A 19,080-nucleotide genomic window follows, 5' to 3' on the forward strand; every position below is an offset into this window, starting at 1 on the left:
GGTAAAACTCTTTATATGATAGAGGTTTTTGCCCTGGGCTATCCAGTTCATCTCTTTACCTATCAAAGTAGGTAAAAGCCAGAGGGATATATAGTGCAGAAGATTTTGGAGGTATGAAACAACTAAGGTTTCATTTAACTTTTCTGAAAGTAATTGACATCTAAAAGTAGTAAAAATGTGGTTTTATTAATCAACTACAGTCACAATACAATCATTATAGATTTCCCCTTCCGTATTCATCCCACCAAACACAAAACAGAGTAGTGTGTCAGTCTGACCTTCTTCGTGAGAGTCACCACCTTGGGTTACTCCTTTCTCAGTGGAATCCCCTTTCTCAGCAGCACAGTTTAGAGTGGCAGAATTTGAATCTTCTTTCTCAGTACATGTCACTGGCCATGGAATGATACACATGGAATGGTCCAATCGTCCAGGGGGTAGAAAAGTATCAAATTTAAGCAAGGTCCAATGCTGCTTTTCTATTTTGGAAAAAAAAAAAAAGAAAAGGGTCTGTGTTAAGAAATTTCCAGAAATGCTCTGTGATGTGCTGTATCACCTGAGCCCTAACAGAAACAGGAAATAAAAGGGAAAAACCCCTAATGGCACTGTTACTGCTTTGATGATGTCATTCCCTAAAAGTTTGGTTGTCATTCTTTCGGATTTAGATGTGGAGGGACCAAAATGAAGGACCAAAAAGCATTGTGATACTTTTCAAAGAATGGTCACATTTGCTTAAAGACTCACAATGAACAACACCTGCTCACCTATGTGATACTGGTACATTGTGCTCAGGGCTCCAGTGGGAGTCATCCCTCCAAAGATATACAGGTGCTTTCCTACAGCCACAGCTGAGTGGGCAGCACAGCCTGTGGGAGCTGCCCCAGTGGGACTTAGCTTCTGCCACTTCATGTCACCTGCCAAGAGATAGAAAGTGTTTAGGTACAACATGGCCTAGACTGTGGTTTCCAACTTAACCTGTCAGACTCCTGCAGTTTGCAAACCAATCACTGAACTTCATTCACTGAGAGCTCTGAGAGATCCTATAGCAAGGTCTGGTGTGCACAAAAATCACTGGGGGAGCTGAAATTCTGTTTGGCTAGTCTAGGGAGGGAGGGAGGGGCTCAGTAATCCATAATTTTAACAAGCATCCCAGGTGATTCTGATGTGGGTGGTCTTTGGAGCACACTGAGGAATGTGATCCAGTCTTTGGTGACCATCACCATTAAGTATTTTGGAGCCCAGAAGTAGGTGAGGTTCCAACTGTGTGTGTGTGTGTGTGTGTGTGTGTGCGTGTGTGTGTGTGTGTGTGTGTGTTTTGTGTGTGCAAGCATGCCTGTATGTGCACACACGTGCATGTTTGAAATACAGGTCCTTAAAAAGCAACTTTGTGAGTACTGGCTAGACACTTTAAGTATCTTGCTTACTTCATTCTCTTAATAGCGGTATGCAATTGCTATTACTTCTGCCTACCTTCTTAAAGATGAAGAAATAGGATTAGAGAGGGAAAGAGACTTGTCGGAGATCCCACAGCTAGCAGGTGGCAGAGCTAGAATTGTACTCAGGTCTGACTCCAAAACCTGTGTTCTCTATGCTGTAATGTGCTGCCTCAGCACCTATTTCCAACCTATTTCTGCAGGTAGTTGCAACTTTTCAGACAAGAATTTAAATGAGGCAGGATATCGCTGGATTTTAGGTTTTAGAGAACTACCTGGGCTGGAAAGGAGGAAAAATAGTTAGGAAGTAGTTCCTTGCATAAGAGAAAAGGACTTTCTTTTTTAAAATAAGCATTAAGGGACCTCCCTTGTGGTCCAGTGGTAAAGAATCCACCTTCCAATGCAGGGGACGCAGGTTTGATCCCTAGTCAGGGAACTAAGATCTCACATGCTGTGAGGCAACAAAGCCCATGCGCTGCAACTACTGAGCTCGCGCGCCTCAACTAGAGAACCCCCGTGCCACAAACTACAAGAGCCCACGCTCTCTGGAGCCCATGCATCACAACTAGAGAAAAGAAAACCCACACGCCACAACTAGAGAGAAGCCCGTGCACTGCAATGAAAGATCCCACATGCTGCAATGAAGATCCTGTGTGCCTCAACTAAAACTCAAGGCAGCCAAAAAGCTAAATTAAAAAAAAAATTTTTTAAGAAAAAAAAAATAAGCATTAAAACTCTGTTTGACTGCTTGCAAGGAATGCTTCTGTGAAGATATTTTCCATCTGTCAGTTCAAGGCAGGGGTCCAGCAACTCAGAGTTGGAAGGGAGAATCACCCAGTCCAGCCAAATATCCTAGGCAATGCAGGAATCCCAGCCAGTATCAGCTGGCCTCAGATGTCACCAAACCAGAGAACCTATTGTTTGGCAAGGTAGCCCGATACATTGCACAGCAGTTCTCACGCATTCTGCCCATAATTCCAATTCCTGTCGTCTGGAGCAACGCAGAACATATTCATTTGTTCATCTGTCCACTTTTTTAAAAAAATATTTTAAATTTTTTGGCTGCACTGTGCGGCATACAGGATCTTAGTTCCCCAACCAGGGATCGAACCCATGCCCCCTGCAGTGGAAGCGTGGAGTCTTAACCACTGGACCACCAGGGAAGTCCCTATCTGTCTACTCTTAACAGATATGTACTCATCACTCAAGACCTGCCAGACACTGTGCTCAATGCTGGAAATACACTGGCGGAAAAAAAGAGACAAAGTCTTTGCCCTAAAGGAGCTCATAGTCTGCAAGAATGATCCAGAAATAGTCCAGGCTCTCTAGGGCACATCAGCTCTTCAGACACTTAAAGACAATTCTCATGTTATCACTAACTTTCCTTTTCTCTGTGTTCTTAAAAATTTAGCGTGACAGTTCTGGTTGTCCACCTCCAGACACACTCTAGAAGTTATCCATGGGGTTAATGGGTACTGCTTGAAAGAAATCCAGTCGGGAAACACAAAGCATAATGAATTTTAATGAAAGAGCAGGGCTGTTGGAAGGATAAGAAATAATGAATGGGTAGGTACATGGCAAACAGAAATACCTGCTTTTATTGTTATTATTATTTCTTATTATTATTCAGGCCACATTTCACAGAATCTAGTGAAGATTCTGCTGGCTGGTCAAGAGCAAGGCTCTAGTCAATCAAAGCGATTTTATTCAATCTTAAGCAGACAAGCCCCCATGCCCTCCACCCTACTTACTGATATCAATGCAATGGAGATCATCATAGAAGCTGTCCTCTGCCAAGCCTCCATGGATGAAGAGCTTTGTCCCTGCTGCCACCATCACATGACCATGCCGGGGGGATGGAGGTTTTCCAAGTGTCTCTGGTTGTGACCAGGTCAGGGTATCTAGAAAAATAAATTCAGCGACGTTAGATGACAAAGCTATGAAGCAAGAACCCGAGAAATATACCAAGCCTCACCTCCCAGTAAGCAGAGATGCTCCAAGCAGAAAGGGACCTGGGGGGTCATTCACTGCAACTTGCCAACCCAACCCAGGCCTCCCTCCATCCACAGCCTTTACAGCCTCTACTGGTACACATCCAGGGCTGGAGAATTCACTGCCTAATATGCCTGCCCCTTCTACTGGGCAATAAGGAACCACTTCTTGCTTTGAATTAAAAAAAGACCTCCCTTAAGTTTCTTCAACCTAGAACTGCCACAGAGTTAAAAAGAATGAATCTACTTCTTCTGGGACAGGGCTTCAGAGTTTTCTCTTTTTTTTTTTTTTGAGTTTTCTCTTTTTTAAGACAATATTCTTAATTGATTTGCTGGAAGGGTGGAGAAAAAAATAGACTACTTTTAAAGTTAGCAGGGCCTCCTGAAGTGGTTGTATAGGATAATGGTTAGAGCATGGGATTTGGAGTTAAAACCAGGTTATTTCATTGAATAACTATGTGGCCTTGCACCAATTACTTCTATAAGCTTCAGTTTCTGTAGTTGTAAAATGAGGAGAAATTACCTGATAATACCTACCTCTCAGGGTTGAAGCGTGGATTAAATGAGATAATATACGGAAAGCACAGGCACAGAGAAAGTACTCAATACATGAGAGTTATTAATATGGGTATGATCCAAATAGTGCAGATGTATTTTACGTGTTGAAAACCCTTCATATCTTAAAAATTGTACATATATAGAATTCAGGAAAATTAATCATTTCAACATACCAGATAAGTCTTAAAGGAGTGCTACAAAAATTATCTGAGACAAAAGCCTGCCAAACAACTTATCTCTGAATTACCGTTTGTGACATGCCTGAAGGTTGCTCAAGGAGCCCCTAGAGTCCCAAAGAATACAATTTGAAATAATCAGAAAAAGTTTATGCATAAATATGTTTACCACAGCATTGTTTGTAATAGAGAAGAATTGGAAATAGCCTAAGTCCATCAACAGGTGAATGGGTGAGTTATTGCTACAGTCATGATAGAATACTATGTATTCATTAAAAACATTGAAAGAACTTTGTGATTACAGGGGAAATGCTTAAGTGAAAAATACAGGATACAAATAGTACACCTAGAATTATCTCTGCTATTCAAAAAAAAAAAACCACCATAGTTGTACTGAAATGTTAACAATTTTGGGGTGTACACCAAAGTACACCAAAGTTGTATTGAAATGTTAACAATTTTGGGGTGACAGTACTTTATATATATATACATATATATTTTTTTCTCTTACAGTTTTATATATTCAAAACCAATATTATTTAACAATTTAAAACCGCTTTAAAAGAATCACACAGTTCATTCTTTCTGGATAAAGTCATACTGTGACGTGTCTTAATTCTTAAACTTTTTAAGTTTGAAATTTTGCTTATTGCCTTTTCTCAAAAAAGGCTGCAAAAACACACATGAAAATTATTTTTGTCACATGCTATTTGTGACATGAATATTTGTGCTATGAATATTTGTAAAGTATTCATAAATGCCCACTAATAAGAGGAAGAAATGTAAATAAATACTACTTAGACAAAAATTTGGCAAGAGGTCTCACAATTTTAAATGTTCATACCATTTTGACCCTACGTAATTCCACTTCCTAGCATCTAGTCCATATTAAATGTTGTAACATGTACAGAAATTAATGTATATATACACTGTAACACTGTCAGCAAAATGTCAGTCAATAGGAAAATGACTGAATGAATAGGGATTCCCACAGAAAGATATGCTTTGCAAGGAGATTTCTGACTTAGGAAAGATCCATGATGTGTGATTAAATGAAGGAATAATAATGATAATACAGTGATTATTTATTAGGTGCTTCCTATGTGTCAGGCACTGTGCTATGCACTGTATCACATTATCTCATTTAATCTTTCCAACTCTTTGTGGTAGGCACTATTACTATCTCTATTTTACACACTAGAGAGATTAAGAAATTAGTCTTAAGTAATACAGAAACTAGATGTCAGATCTGGTCTTGAGTTCCTGTCCTATGGCTTCAAAGTTTATACTTTCGACTAGTACTAAGATCTACCCTTAGACCTGCAAAAGTAAGAGGCAGACCAACATTTATAATTTAATAATTCTATGTGTGTGTTTTAAAGTTTTCATATAATTTCAAAATCCATAGAAAATTCATAGATGTTCATAAACACATGTGCATATGATTTATAATTGCACAGAAAAATCTGGAGGTAGACATTAGGAATGGCTAACAGTGTTTACCTCTGTCTGGGGAGTGGGAAGGAAAGGTGTAAGGGGCAACATTTTACTTTTTTGTTTTATAAACTATACTGTTTAAATTTTTTTAATTGATCAAATTATTCCTTTTTAAATGCAAATTTTGCTATGGGTAGAAGATATCAGCTAAGAGATATACTGCAGAAGTCTAGAAGTGAGACACACAGCCAGGTTGTCATATTCTAACCTCTGCTTCCTACATCGGGTAAGCTGCAGGCCGGGGTAACCCCGACCAGGTAAGTGGCAGCCCCAGGGTTCCCCCGAGTCCATACTTGCATCAAACACATGCAGCTTCACATCCTGCACGGGCTGGGCGCCTCTCTCTCCGCCCCCAAAGACATACAGCTGGTTTCCGATGGTTGCCGATGACGTGTGGAACGTTCTTGGGGATGGTGGTGGGCTGGTCACCTTTGGCATAGTCCAAGTCCTCGTTTCTGGTCCACAGAGAAGGTAGGTATCTAAAACACCCAGGCTGAGGGGCCTCTGACATCAACTCTGGGGCTGGGCAAGGTCACTCTGCAAACCCCAATCCTTAAGGCAGACAGTGTAGGTCTAGGCGGGGATCTCATGCCACCAAATTCAAGGAGGGGTAGGGGGCAATACTTAGGGTTTGCCCAGATAGACCCAAATTCCCAAGACTGAAAAGTCACAAGTACAATTAAGAATGAGGCCAGTTTGTTTTTGGAGGCCTTCAAACATCCTCTCTGAACCCTCTTCCCCTTTGATGGACTGACTACCCTGCCCTGTGCCCATTCAGAGGAGCCCAACAGCTGCTAAAACTCATTCCCACTAGATGCAAGAAACTAAATGTGCCAAGTTTCTCAGGATATGTGGCCATTAAAAGAAAGTAGACAATATTATTACAGTTTCAGTAGTAGCAGTAATTGTCCCTACTACACAGTAAGTACTAAATAAATACTAGTTTCCTTATTTTACAGATAAGGAATTGAAGCAGAGACAGATTAAGCCACTCATTTAAGGTTACATGGCTAGTAAATGGCTGAGTTGGGATTCAAATTCTGTTTCAACACCACCAAGATCTATGTATTTTCCACTCTTCTGACTTGAGAATAAAATTTCACCACGTGGGTAGGTGGACAGAAGCTTATTTCTTTCCAGAATGAAGCATGAATTTTATAGAAACACAAGCAGTAACTGAGCACCTCCCTTGTGCGGAATCATTGCCCTGAGCACTCTGCCATCCCCAACATCCTCAGTCAACCCTGGGAGGCGGACGGAAAGTATCTCCACTTTGCAGATGAGGGAACTGACGCTCAGAAAGTCTAAATCCTTTCTCCCAGGTCACAGTGTTAGTGAGTAGGAGAGCAGGGCTCTGAACACAGATCTGTCAAAACTCCCATACTTATTCCACTACAACACACCAGGAATTCTTCCTCCCTCCCTTCCTCCTTCCCTCCTGTGCCACATGGCTTGTGGGATGTTAGTTCCTCAATCAGGGATTGAACCTGACCCCACGGCAGTGAAAGTGCCAGGGAATTCCCAGGAATTATTTCTTGCCTGGGAAATTCTGTGCCTTTTGTAAAGGTCTTTATTCAGTAATACAAAGTGGTGCACGAAGCATGTGTAATACGTGTAGGACTCAAAACATGAACCTGGAGACCAAACAAGTCTCAGCCTATATCCAAAACATAATGGGGACTTCCCTGGTGGTCCAGTGGTTAAGATTCCACACTTCCACTGCAGGGGGCACGGGTTCGATCCTTGATTGGGGTACTAAGACCTGCAAGCTGCATGGACAAAAAACAAACAAACCCCAAAACAAAGCATAATGTAATTGTCTCTATAGCTACAGGTCTTGGGTAGTTTTTGGATTTTAGGGAGAGTTAGAAGGGGCACAACCTCCAAGTTCAGAAGATCCTGGGATCCTGGTGTGGCTACCAAGCCAAATGTTAGCACAAATAATACGAAAGGAGTCCTAAGCCAGCTGAGGGACTCGCCTTAGTAACAAAAGCAACTAAGGATTCCCCTACATCTTTCATATTTCTTGGGCATGGTGTCAAACTATACTTTCTAGGAGAGAAAAAGGATCTGGTGGAAAATCAATTCCTTTGACAAAAGCTTTCCAAATTCTCACTATTTTATTTAAATAGATGCCATCATTGAAAATCAAAGGAACTGATCTCCATCCAATCTAGAACTGATTTCCATCTGTCGAACCATAGCTACATCAACCACAACAACAATTATTAAGTATGTGCCAGATTTGAGTTAATTTAAATTCTTGCCAAACTTAACAAGGTAGGAACTGTTACTATCCCAAAATGACAAAGACCAGCTGTTGTAAAAATAAATCTGTTATCGATAGAGGGAACTGGGCAAGAGTTGACTGTTATGTGAAAAATGTCCAGATTCCTAGTAATTAACAAAATGCATATTTAAACAATTAGATACAAGGGGGTTTTTGCCTATCAAATTAGCAGTGCTTAAAAATGATAAATTCGATACTGGTCAGGAGTGAAACAAGAACAATTAAACACAGTTGGAGAGAGGATAAGTTGAAAAAAATCTTTCTGGATAGGGAATTCCCTGGTGGTCTAGTGGTTAGGATTCTGGGCTTTCATTGCCGTGGCTTGCGTTCAATCCCTGGTTGGGGAACTGAGATCCCGCGAGCCATGCAGTGCAGCCAAAAAGAAAAAAAGTTTAAAAAAAATCTTTCTGGAGAGCAATTTGATAGCATGTACTAAAATCCTTAAAGTCCAGTGTTTTATCCAGTTCTTTTATTTCTGGGCATGAGCTCTAAGACAATAATTCTTTTTTTTTAAAAACATGGAAGAACTTTTTTTTTCTTTTTATTTACTTATTTTTGGCTGTTTTGGGTCTTTGTTGCTGCGTGTGGGCTTTCTCTACTTGCAGTGAGCAGGGCCTACTCTTCGTTGCGGTGCGCAGGCTTCTCGTTGAGGTGGCTTCTCTTGTTGCAGAGCAGGGGTTCTAGGTGCGCGGGCTTCAGTAGTTGTAGTGAGTGGGCCCAGTAGTTGTGGCTCGCAAGCTCTAGAGCGCAGGCTCAGTAGTTGTGGCACACGGGCTTAGTTGCTCCGTGGCATCTTCCCGGACCAGGGCTCGAACCCGTGTACCTTGCATTGGCAGGCAGATTCTTAACCACTGCGCCACCAGGGAAGCCCCTACCTAAGGCAATAATCTGAAATACAGTCAATGATTTCTGAACAAAGATGTTCAATGCTTTGTTATTTATAATGATAAAAATCTGAAGACAACCTATATGTTAAAAAAAAAAAACAACCGGGGAATTATGGTATTGTCATAAAAATTGAGGGACTTCCCTGGTGGTACAGTGGTAAAGAATCCACCTTACAAAGCAGGGGATGCGGGTTCGATCCCTGGTCAGGGAACTAAGATCCCACATGCCACGGGGCAACTAAGCCCTCGCGCCTCAACTAGAGAGTCCGCATGCCGCAAACTACAGAGCCCATGCGCCCTGGAGCCCGCGCGCCACAACTAGAGAGAGAAAACCCACACGCCACAACTAGAGAGAAGCCCATGCGCCACAACGAAAGATCCCATGTGCTGCAACTAAGACCCAATGCAGCCGAAAATAAATTAAATAAATTTAAAAAAATCTTTAAAATGTGTGATTCAGCCATTAAAAATGATTTCAACAAAGCCTTATTAATAGGGAATTATTTCTGTGCTAATTATGAAATTAAAAAGATACAAGAGCGTAGTGGTGAAACAGGATGATCTCAGGTTTATAAAAATGCAGAGAAAAGACAGAAAGGAAGTACACAGAACTGTTATTAATAGCCTTAGGTCACAGGATTGTGGATGGCTTTTGTCCACTTATTTACACTTTTCAAATATTTTACAATGAATATAAACTATATTTATAAAGAGAAAAACAACAACAAAAAATGTGTTTAACTGACAAAAAGTCAGGTCCACCTCCCATGGGTGGTTCAGCAACATCCTCGCAGTAGTGATGTCCCCAAACTGCTTCCTCTATGATAAAACTGCCAGTGAGACTTGTCAGGAGCTTTGCACTTTCTGACTAAAAGAAACATACTAGGAGGATCTAGATCAGGGTTTCTTAACTTTGGCACTACTGACATTTTAGACCATATAATTCTTCATTGTGAGGGGCCTTCCTGTGCATTACAGGATGTATGGCAGCGACTCTGGCCTCTACCCACTTGATTCCCTGCCCCGAGGTGTGACATAGCCAACTGTCCCCTGGGGGGCACCATCGCCCCCATTTGAGACCTCCGATGTAGGTGATTTGGGTTCTAGCCTGCCCCAGTCCCTGGCTCCCTGGTGACTTTAGGAAAGTCACTTCCCCTTGTGGGACCTGGGTTGCCCACTTGGCATAGCTTTTCTCTGAAGCCTCATCCAGCTTTGGCTTTTAAGAAATGGATAATTTGTACACGTTACGAGGAAAACAAAATGTAACTCTATTCTTTTCAGATTCTGCCAGAAGTTAAAATTTCTATTTTCTATGAGGTCAGCAAAGTCAAGCGGATTAGTCAGTACAATCCAAATGCGCTTTGGTACAGGTATTGGAATTGGATTTATTTATCCATTTTGGTAAATAAATAACCTTTGGCTACTTACCAGGATTCAGAACTTGTAGGCAATTTCGATTACCTGACTGGTCGGCACCTCCAAACACCCAGATGCTGTGAGGTGTGCAGGAGGGAACAAAGCTGGCATGCTCGTACCGGGGCAAGAGGCCCTCCGAGGTGGCTAAATCCCACTGGTGTGTTCCTAGAAAACATTTCACCCAGTTCCTAGACTGGGGCTGCCAATGGCTTATACTGGTTGACAAACTTGGGGGAGGGTACTGAGGAGAAAAGGGTCAAAAGCATAAGTGAACAACCATCAGATCACTTAAAGGGAATGTGGTCAACCTCCAAAAATTTTTATATCAGACACTTGGGGGGGGCGTCTGACTCATCCATAAACCCTCTTCTATGGGAACTGTCCCCACTCTCCCAACCCCAGGGATAGATCCCAGGAGACTTGGTTATACTATACCTTGACTTTCTAGCCTTAACTGATAGGGTCAAAGGTAGTCACTGGACCCAAAATGGGCCAATCAGATCCTCTCTCCCAAGAATTTGGAATTCAAACAGATTTCTGGGTTTGGGTGGCCATCTTCTACCATGTGTGGAGAAGGAGAGAAAGCCAAAGTATGGGGAAGAGAAGAATGAAACATCTACATAAAGAAGCAGATCTCTCCAAAGAGAGTGAGGGAGGAAGTAGATGGTTTTTGACAGCTTTCTAATTCTTGCTTCCACTCTCTCCTGAGGCTAGGCCAAATCTTTTACCTTTGGATTCTCATTCTTTCTTTTTTTTTTTTGCTGGTTTAAGAGAGTTTCTATTACCTGCAAGTAAATGACTTCTAGCTAAAACAATTTCACAGACTTAATACCTAACTTATTAGTTATTTTAATTAGTAAACCACTTACATATGACCTTTACAGGCATTATCTTGTTACATCATTACAAGTGCCAAGTGAAGCAAGTTATTATCCCTGTTTTATGGGACACTGAAGTCCAGATGGTTTAGGTGGTTTAGCCAGAGTCACAAAGCTAGTAATAGGTCACGAAAGAATTGTAACTGTACTAGACAGCAAGCTTCTTGAGAGCTGAAAGAGATTTAATTTACCTTTGATTTCTTAGTGCAGGGTATAGAAATTCAAATGCCTACAGAAGATTGGAGGAAATTGGAGAATGAGAGCCCCACTGATAGGTGGCAGCTCAGTTGCAAAAAACTGTCACCATGTAGACATACAGGCATACGGATGTCAGATCTTCCAAGATTATCAAGAGAGGCCAAACCACTTCAAGTTTTACATGTAGACTCTCCTGCACATTTGGTTAGTAAACAACTGAGATCAAAACAATACACAGGGGCATCCCTGGTGGCGCAGTGGTTAAGAATCCGCCTGCCAATGCAGGAGACACGGGTTCGAGCCCTGCTCTGGGAAGATCCCACATGCCGCGGAGCAACTAAGCCCGTGGGCCACAACTACTGAGCCTGCGCTCTAGAGCCCGCCAGCCACAACTACTGAGCCTGCGCACCTGGAGCCCGTGCTCCGCAACAAGAGAAGCCACCGCAATGAGAAGCCCATGCACCGCAACGAAGAGTAGCCCCCGCTCACCACAACTAGAGAAAGCCCACGCGCAGCAACGAAGACCCAACGCACCCAAAAATAAATAAAATAAAATAAATAAATTTATTTAAAAAAAAACACACAACAGTAGACAGCAACATTACACACAGACCTAACAAAACAGGTAACAAAACACCAATTTTCTTCTGCCATTGTGTGGTACATAGTAGTCACTCATTCATTCATCCAAATACTTATAAAGCACCTACTCTGTGCCAGGCCCTGTGGTAATGGCTGGGGATACGATGAGAAGCAATATAAAAGACAGACAACAAACAATCACATGTGAAAAGGGCTGTGAAGGGGGATAAAGATGGGGAAGTACAGGATACTATGGAAACACAGAGAGTGGTTGTGTCATTGTGATTTACATTAAGAAATACATATTTGGTCTTCATCTGTTCCAGGCACAGAGCTCTGAAAATCCCTGTGACGACCTAAGTGATAAGACTGATAAAGGTGTCTTTTATTATTGATAACAAATCCCCAGTCAACCACACCTGAGTTTATGTTAATGAGGTGACTTTTGGAAAGCCCCTAAGGATGGGAGCTGGTTGCCAGGGGAACTAACCATGACATTACGGGGTCAGAACTTTTCAGCCCCAGACAATGCCCCCCAACCCCAACTCCGGGGAGAGGAGAGAGCCACCAATGGTCATAACTTACTCAATTATCTCTCCATAAAAAAAGGAGGGGTTGCAAGAGCTTCCAGGCTGGTGAACTCATGGAGGTATTGCAAAGGTGGTGCACCTGGACAGGGCACGAAATGCCTCTTCCCACATACTTTGCCCTATGCATCTCTTCTATCTGGCTATTTTCCTGAACTCTGTGAGCCTCTCTAGCAAATTAATGGAACCTGAGGCGGGTGACATGGGAACCTTCCATTTATAGTTGGTCGGTCAGAAGCACAGGTGGACTTGTGATTGGCATCTGAAGGGGAGCAGGGAGAGTCTCGTGGACTGAGCCCTTCATCTGTGGAATAGGATGCTAATTCCAGGCAGAACTGAACTGAGTTGTAGGACGTCCAGCTGGTGTTGCAGAATTATTTGGTGTGGGGGAAACTCCCCACACATCTGTCAGTCAGAAGGGAAGTACGGAAGACTAGTGTTGAGAGGAGGCATGGGAATAGAGAAGGAAAACAGAAGAGTCTCTCCTTTACAGTGGCAGTGCCTAAACTAGTCCTAAACTAGTGGCAGATGTATCAGGGCAAGGTTCCTGATGAAAGTGTCATTTAACTGGGATCTGACAGATGAATAGTAGCCAGATGATAAGGAAAAGGAAGAGCCTTCCAAGCAGAGGGAACAATACGGTAAGTCCCCTACATACGAACCTTTGAGCTGCAAACTTTCAAAGATGTAAACGTGCATTCGCATGTCCAAATCACATAAGTTTGTTCACATGTCTGGCGTTATCTGTAAAAGTTGGGTACCTAGGCTAACTTTGTTGGACTTAAGAACAAATTGGATTGGCTTCCCTGGTGGCGGAGTGGTTAGGAATCCGCCTGCCAATTCAGGGGACATGGGTTCGAGCCCTGGTCCAGGAGGATCTCACATGCCGTGGAGCAACTGAACCCGTGCACCACAACTACTGAGCCTGTGCTCTAGAGTCCACGAGCCACAACTGCTGAAGCCCATGCACCTAGAGCCCGCACTCCACAACAAGAGAAGCCACCGCAGTGAGAAGCCCGTGCACTGCAATGAAGAGCAGCCCCTGCTTGCCGCAACTAGATAAAGCCCATGTGCAGCCCACGCGCAGCAATGAAAAAACCCAACTCAGCCAAAAATAAAAAATTAAGGAAAAAAATGAACAAACTGGACTTACGAGTGAGCTCTTGGAAAATAACTCATTCTTATGTAGGGCACTTACTGTATATGCAAAGGGTTGGAGACCAAAAGAGTTCAAGGAACTGAAGGATATTCAGTGGAGCAAGTGTGGGTTTGGGGGAGCTAAGAAATGAAGTTGGGGATAGCCTGAAATTGGGGAGTGACGTGATCAGATTTATATTTTAGAAAATACTCAGCTAAGTATGGAAAATGCAGTGTACATGAGGTAAACTTGGAAGCAGGCAGACCAGTGAGGAGGCTGTTGTAACAGTCTAGCTGAAAGATAATGATGCTTCGACTACAGTAGTAGCAGTGCAAATGGACAGACATGGATGAAAATAAAAGATATTTAGAATTTGGTGATTAATTGGCTACGTGGATAGAAGAGGTGGAGGCATCAATGCCTCCCAGAGAAATAGTTGATGAATGAATGGCTGGTTATCCAGGGCTCCATATGGGCTCTTTCCCCCAAATCAAGGTGGTCTTGGTTGGGTGGACCTTAGGGACCTCTCAGTGACATTCATTTTCTCAGAGAAAAACCCTACTGTCTGGTCTGAACTGATAGTCTTAGGAATGGTCACGGCCGGCAGCACAAAGTCCTGCTCTCTGGCCATATAGGGTATGTGCTCCGCAGCTGCTGGCCTTTTTTTTTTTCTGGCCACGCCGAGTGGCATGCAGGATTCCAGTTCCTCGACCAGGGATCAAACTGCAGTAGAAGTGCAGAGTCCCAACCACTGGACCGCCAGGGAATTCCCCACAGCTGTTGGTCTTACCCAGATCTATGGTGTGCACATCTGAGAAGCTCCCGTTTGGATCTGCTCCCCCAACAATGAAGACCTTCCCTCTCTCGGCATCACCAACAGGGGGTAAATATGAGCAGCTATGGCCAACTCGAGCACAGGGACTGTCTCCAACCGGGGTCAAGGTGTACCTGCCAAAGGGAGGGTATATTCAGGAGGCCTGAGCAGAGAATAAATGCAGCAGTATATTCTTTGCATTCCTCATGGAACAGTCACTAGAATGAAGGGTCTTATACATACACGGTCATTTTAGATCATGTCCAGCAAAGCAGCATTTTCCTAATTAATGAACAGTACCTTCCCTTTGCACATAATCTTTGACTTTTCAATTTTGTCACTACTTTCATCTCACATTAACTTAGTGGGGATGCCCTGGGCTAGTAATTGTCCCCATTTGGTAGAGGGGGAAACTGATACCCAGAAATGTCCAGTGTGTGTCCTGGCACAGGATGGTAGTTATGAACATGATTTGCAAATTCAGACAGACCTAGTTCAAGTCCCAGTTCAAGTGCTTTCTTGATGTGTGCTCTTTTGGAAGTCACTTTACCTTTCTGAACCTTAGTTTCCTCATTTGTAAAATGAAGACAGCAATAGTTCTCACCCGTGAAGAATGAGATGCAATCTTGTAACATGGCAGGAAGGACTCAGTTAATCATGGCTAGAGCTTTATGTGTAATCACATGAGAACAGACCCAAAGCTCTTGCCACTAGCCAGTGATGCTTCCCTCTGCCATGTAATATTCTCCATCATTCACTGATTCTTTTTTTTTTTTTAATTTAATTTATTTATTTTTGGCTGCACTGGGTCTTTGTTACTGTGCGCGGGCTTTCTCTGGTTGCAGTGAGCGGGGGCTACTCTTCGTTGCAGTGGCTTCTCTTGTTGCAGAGCACGGGCTCTAGGAGCCCGGGCTTCAGGAGTTGTGGCTTGCGGGCTCTGGAGCGCAGGCTCAGTAGTTGTGGCGCACGGGCTTAGTTGCTCCGCGGCACGTGGGATCTTCCTGGACGAGGGCTCAAACCCATGTCCCCTGCATTGGCAGGCGGATTCTTAACCACTGCGCCACCAGGGAAGCCCCATTCACTGCTTCTTAAGAGCTTTTCCAGATTACTCATAAAGCTCGACCTGATGGAAGACAAAACTAGGACTTTGAAAAATCAAATACAGGATCCATTCATTCTGTTCTGTAAAGTTATTCTGAATGCTGACTGAGAAAGCACACTTCTTCAAGCTTTCTGGTTGGAAAAGAAAGCTCTGCAGCTGTTTTTCAGGCCCAGTCTTATCTGTCCTCTCTGACATTTGGTACTCTTGGCTCTTCCCTCCTTCTCATACCTTTCTCCTGACCTGGCTTCCCCACATCCATTCCATTTGGTTCTCTATCCACCTGTCTGGCTGCACTTTCTGTTTCCTTCTCTGACTCCTTTCCCTCCAGCTTTCTCCCAATCCTCATGAGTTCTCTTCTCAGTCTAGGTTTGCTTGCCTGATCAATTTTATATGTACTGATGGCTTCAATTACCACCCATCTACCGTACATGTTCATCAGTGACTTTCAAATCTCTATTTCTTTTCCAGAGCTCTCTTCTGATGTCCAGATTCACACATTCCACATTGTCACCTGAATGACTACTAACCACATACCATGCATGCTGCTAACTTCACCACAACCCTGGATTCACTTAACTTGCACAAAACCCCTCTGGGGACAGTACTATTATCATCATCTGAGGTTTACAACTGAGGACCTGTTGACTTAGAAAGGTTAAATGACTTATTCAAGAGCACACAGCCATCCAGCTACATGGTGAATAAGACAAAAGAAGTCCCTGCCTTTACAGCCCTGACAGACTAGTTGGGAAGAAAAACACTAAACAGATAATTTCCAAATATCCATTTCATTTCAGTTGTGTTATAAAGGAGTACAGGATATATACAGGATATATAGTATGAGAACATATCACAGGGGGACCCTACCCTGTAAGGAGAGGTAGGTGGGGACAGAGGTGGTCAAAGAAGTCTTCCTGAAGGAGCCCCATTTGAACTGAGATCTGAAGTATGAGTAGAAGTTAGCTGGGCAAAGAGAGGGACAAAAGATGGGGGCAAAGGATGATCCAGGTAGAGGGACCAGCACATACAGTTCCTGAGTGGGACAGTGCAAGCCACATTAAAGGAAGAGAAAGAGAACAAAGGCTGAGTAACGGGACTTGAGGTTGGAAAGACAGGCAGGGACAGATCACGCAGGGCCCAGTGGGCCATTTTAAGTACTCTGGTTTTTATCCTAAGACTAATGGAGAGGCACAAAAGGTTTTAAACCAGGGAATGCCATGATCAGATTCATGATGTGTAGAGAGCAAGAGTGGACGCATGGAAGCCAGATCAGGGGCTCTCCTCCAAGGTCCTGCAGAAGCACTGCCTCCTCTCTACAGCCCTCTGTGCGTCCTGCTTCAGCACCAGTCACTGTTCCCCCACTACACTGAGACTATTCACCTTTGTACCTGCAGCACCTACACAGCGGCTGGCCCTGTCAGGCCAGTGTTAGTTGCTGAACGCAGGGTTGGTTGAACAAGCACTCAAGAAATAGTGAAGCCAGTTTAATCCAAATCCAATTCCCTGAAAGTCTTACAAATGAGTTAGAGCTTGGGGGAAGACACAGTGTTGGAGCTGAAGATGCCAGATGGTCAATGCCCTACTCTTCCTGGCAAATGGATTTTAATAAAATCAACATCTGCTCTGTGATAATTATTGCCCCACTACCTTTCCTCTGAAGACCTTCTCAGACAGTTTGAGTCTAATTACCAGAAACCGCAGACAGTTTCAACTCTACCCTTTTTCATAGAGGATCAAATATGTTAGTAAAGTACTTATAAATGAAAAAAAAACTCATGTGTTTCTTTGTTTGAATCCTTCCTTACAGACCATGTTGCTTTCCTGGGCTTGTCTCCAGGCTCCAAGACTGGCAGCTGCTTCATGGTGTCCTATGCCTAAGAAAGAAAGGTACTTTTTAGACATTTACAATTATCTTCTACCTAAAAAACACAGCAAATCAGGTTACTTGTCTCTTTAAAAATTTTCCTGTTGATGTACCAATTTCTAGGGCCTGATTAATTTGAATAAGCATTACCAACCTTTTGATATAAACTTATATTTGGGAGGCAACTATGACACAACTTTCGTAATCCCATTACAGAGTTTTTTTGTTTTTTGCCTAAAGTTTTCTGTGTCCGTGGTTTTCATAGGAAGGGGTATATATCAAAATAATTTTCAGAGGTCATAAGGTATTTATGTTTATCAAAAGAAAACATTTTAAAAGGCCAAGAAATACTGAACTCTAGGATAAATCCTGGCCTCAGCATGACATTCAAAGCCTTCTGGTCTCAACCTTCTTTTCAGGAACTCACCACAATTTCTTGCTATATTGAACTGTTCTTACTATATTTGTTCCCCTAAAATGCCAGGCTCTTTCATAACTTGCATCCTGTGCTGCTTCCCTTACCTGAAATGTCCCTTCCCTTCTGATCAACTAGAAAACTCCTAGTCAACCTCCAAAGCCCAGTTCAAATGTCCCCTCCTTAGTGAAACCTTCCCTGATTTGTTGCTTTCCACTTACATCCTCAAGTTACTTTATTCTCTACCTGAAGGTATCTATTAAGCTATCGTCATTGCAGGGATCACCCTGAATGTAATCATCTATTTAAAACTCTCTAGATTCTAGAATAAATTCCACTAGACTAAATTCCAAGCGAGCTGGGCCTCTCGGATTCATTCAGAGAACCAACCAAGAGGCCCGGCATAGAGCAGAAGTGAGGGATGAGTGAATGAATAAAGAAAATGGATGAGGTTTCTGGGAGGTGAATGGATAAATCCAATCTTCAGCCTAAGTCACTAACTGCTGTCCCCAAAGCCTAAAGCTCAGTGGGGTTAACTTCACCTGGACCGGGACTTCCAGCAGTCGCCCCTGCCAGGTCCATCCCCCAGTCCCATCCCCGCTTGGCAGCGCTAGGGGATAGGAGACAGGGTCAGGAGAGAACAGGCCGATTCCTTTCCGTCAGTGTGGCTAGGCCAGAGCCAGAGGAGGTCTCCCGAGCGCTTTCCACCCAGCCCAACTCCACTCCCTTAAAGGATGCGGCGCCCCCGCCCCACCCCACCCCGCCCGGGAACGCTTCAAACCGGGGTCCCAGAGCCCCCCTACCTCCGGACCGCATTACCCGCGGCGGCTTACGCCAGTCTTGGGGCCGTGGCTCCGCCCCAATAGGGGCGGTTCTTGGATCTTCGCCCCTCCTTCAGACCCCGGAAGAGCGCCCCGGCCAACCGCTCTCCACTCCCAGGGCCGGGTCCCCAGGGCGCGCTCTTGGAAGGGAGCCGGGAGGGGTCCTAGCGGCCTGGGTTCGACCCAGCTGTGTATTTCTCCAGAACTAAACTGGCCGGGTCGTCCTGGGGCCCTACCTCCCTGGCTGAGTAAGTAAGCCAGAGCTACTTGGAGACGACTTACAAGCGAAATGCCAGGGGTTGGGCATCCAGTTAGGTGACCCAAATCCCTTGGGCTATTTTAAAGGAGCTAGGATATTTTCAGTTCCAGCGGTTGTTAGAATGGTTTCTGAAAGGGAGAGTTGAGCGTGCTTTCCTAGGTGTGAAATTTCCCTACG

The 19,080-nt window shown here is 43.6% G+C and overlaps 1 protein-coding gene across 2 annotated transcripts; it reads right to left on the reverse strand.

Annotated features, from left to right (window-relative positions):
• Positions 1-74: 74 nt before the first annotated feature.
• Positions 75-18,742, reverse strand: RABEPK (Rab9 effector protein with kelch motifs). 2 transcript variants are annotated; one of them, XM_060014157.1, is made up of 8 exons: positions 18,627-18,740; positions 17,354-17,418; positions 14,419-14,576; positions 10,258-10,410; positions 5,946-6,107; positions 3,182-3,331; positions 762-911; positions 82-476 (listed from the first exon to the last, which is right to left on the reverse strand). In XM_060014157.1, the coding sequence occupies exons 2-8, from the start codon at positions 17,404-17,406 to the stop codon at positions 187-189; spliced, it is 1,116 nt and encodes a 371-aa protein (XP_059870140.1). In that variant the 5' UTR covers positions 17,407-17,418; positions 18,627-18,740; the 3' UTR covers positions 82-186. The 2 variants fall into 2 exon arrangements, with proteins under 2 accessions (XP_059870141.1, XP_059870140.1); XM_060014158.1 differs by lacking the exon at positions 10,258-10,410 and having other exon boundaries at positions 75-476; positions 18,627-18,742.
• Between the last annotated feature and the right edge of the window lie 338 nt (positions 18,743-19,080).

Source organism: Delphinus delphis, chromosome 6 (assembly GCF_949987515.2).
Source record: "Delphinus delphis chromosome 6, mDelDel1.2, whole genome shotgun sequence".
NCBI classification, from domain to species: Eukaryota; Metazoa; Chordata; class Mammalia; order Artiodactyla; family Delphinidae; genus Delphinus; species Delphinus delphis.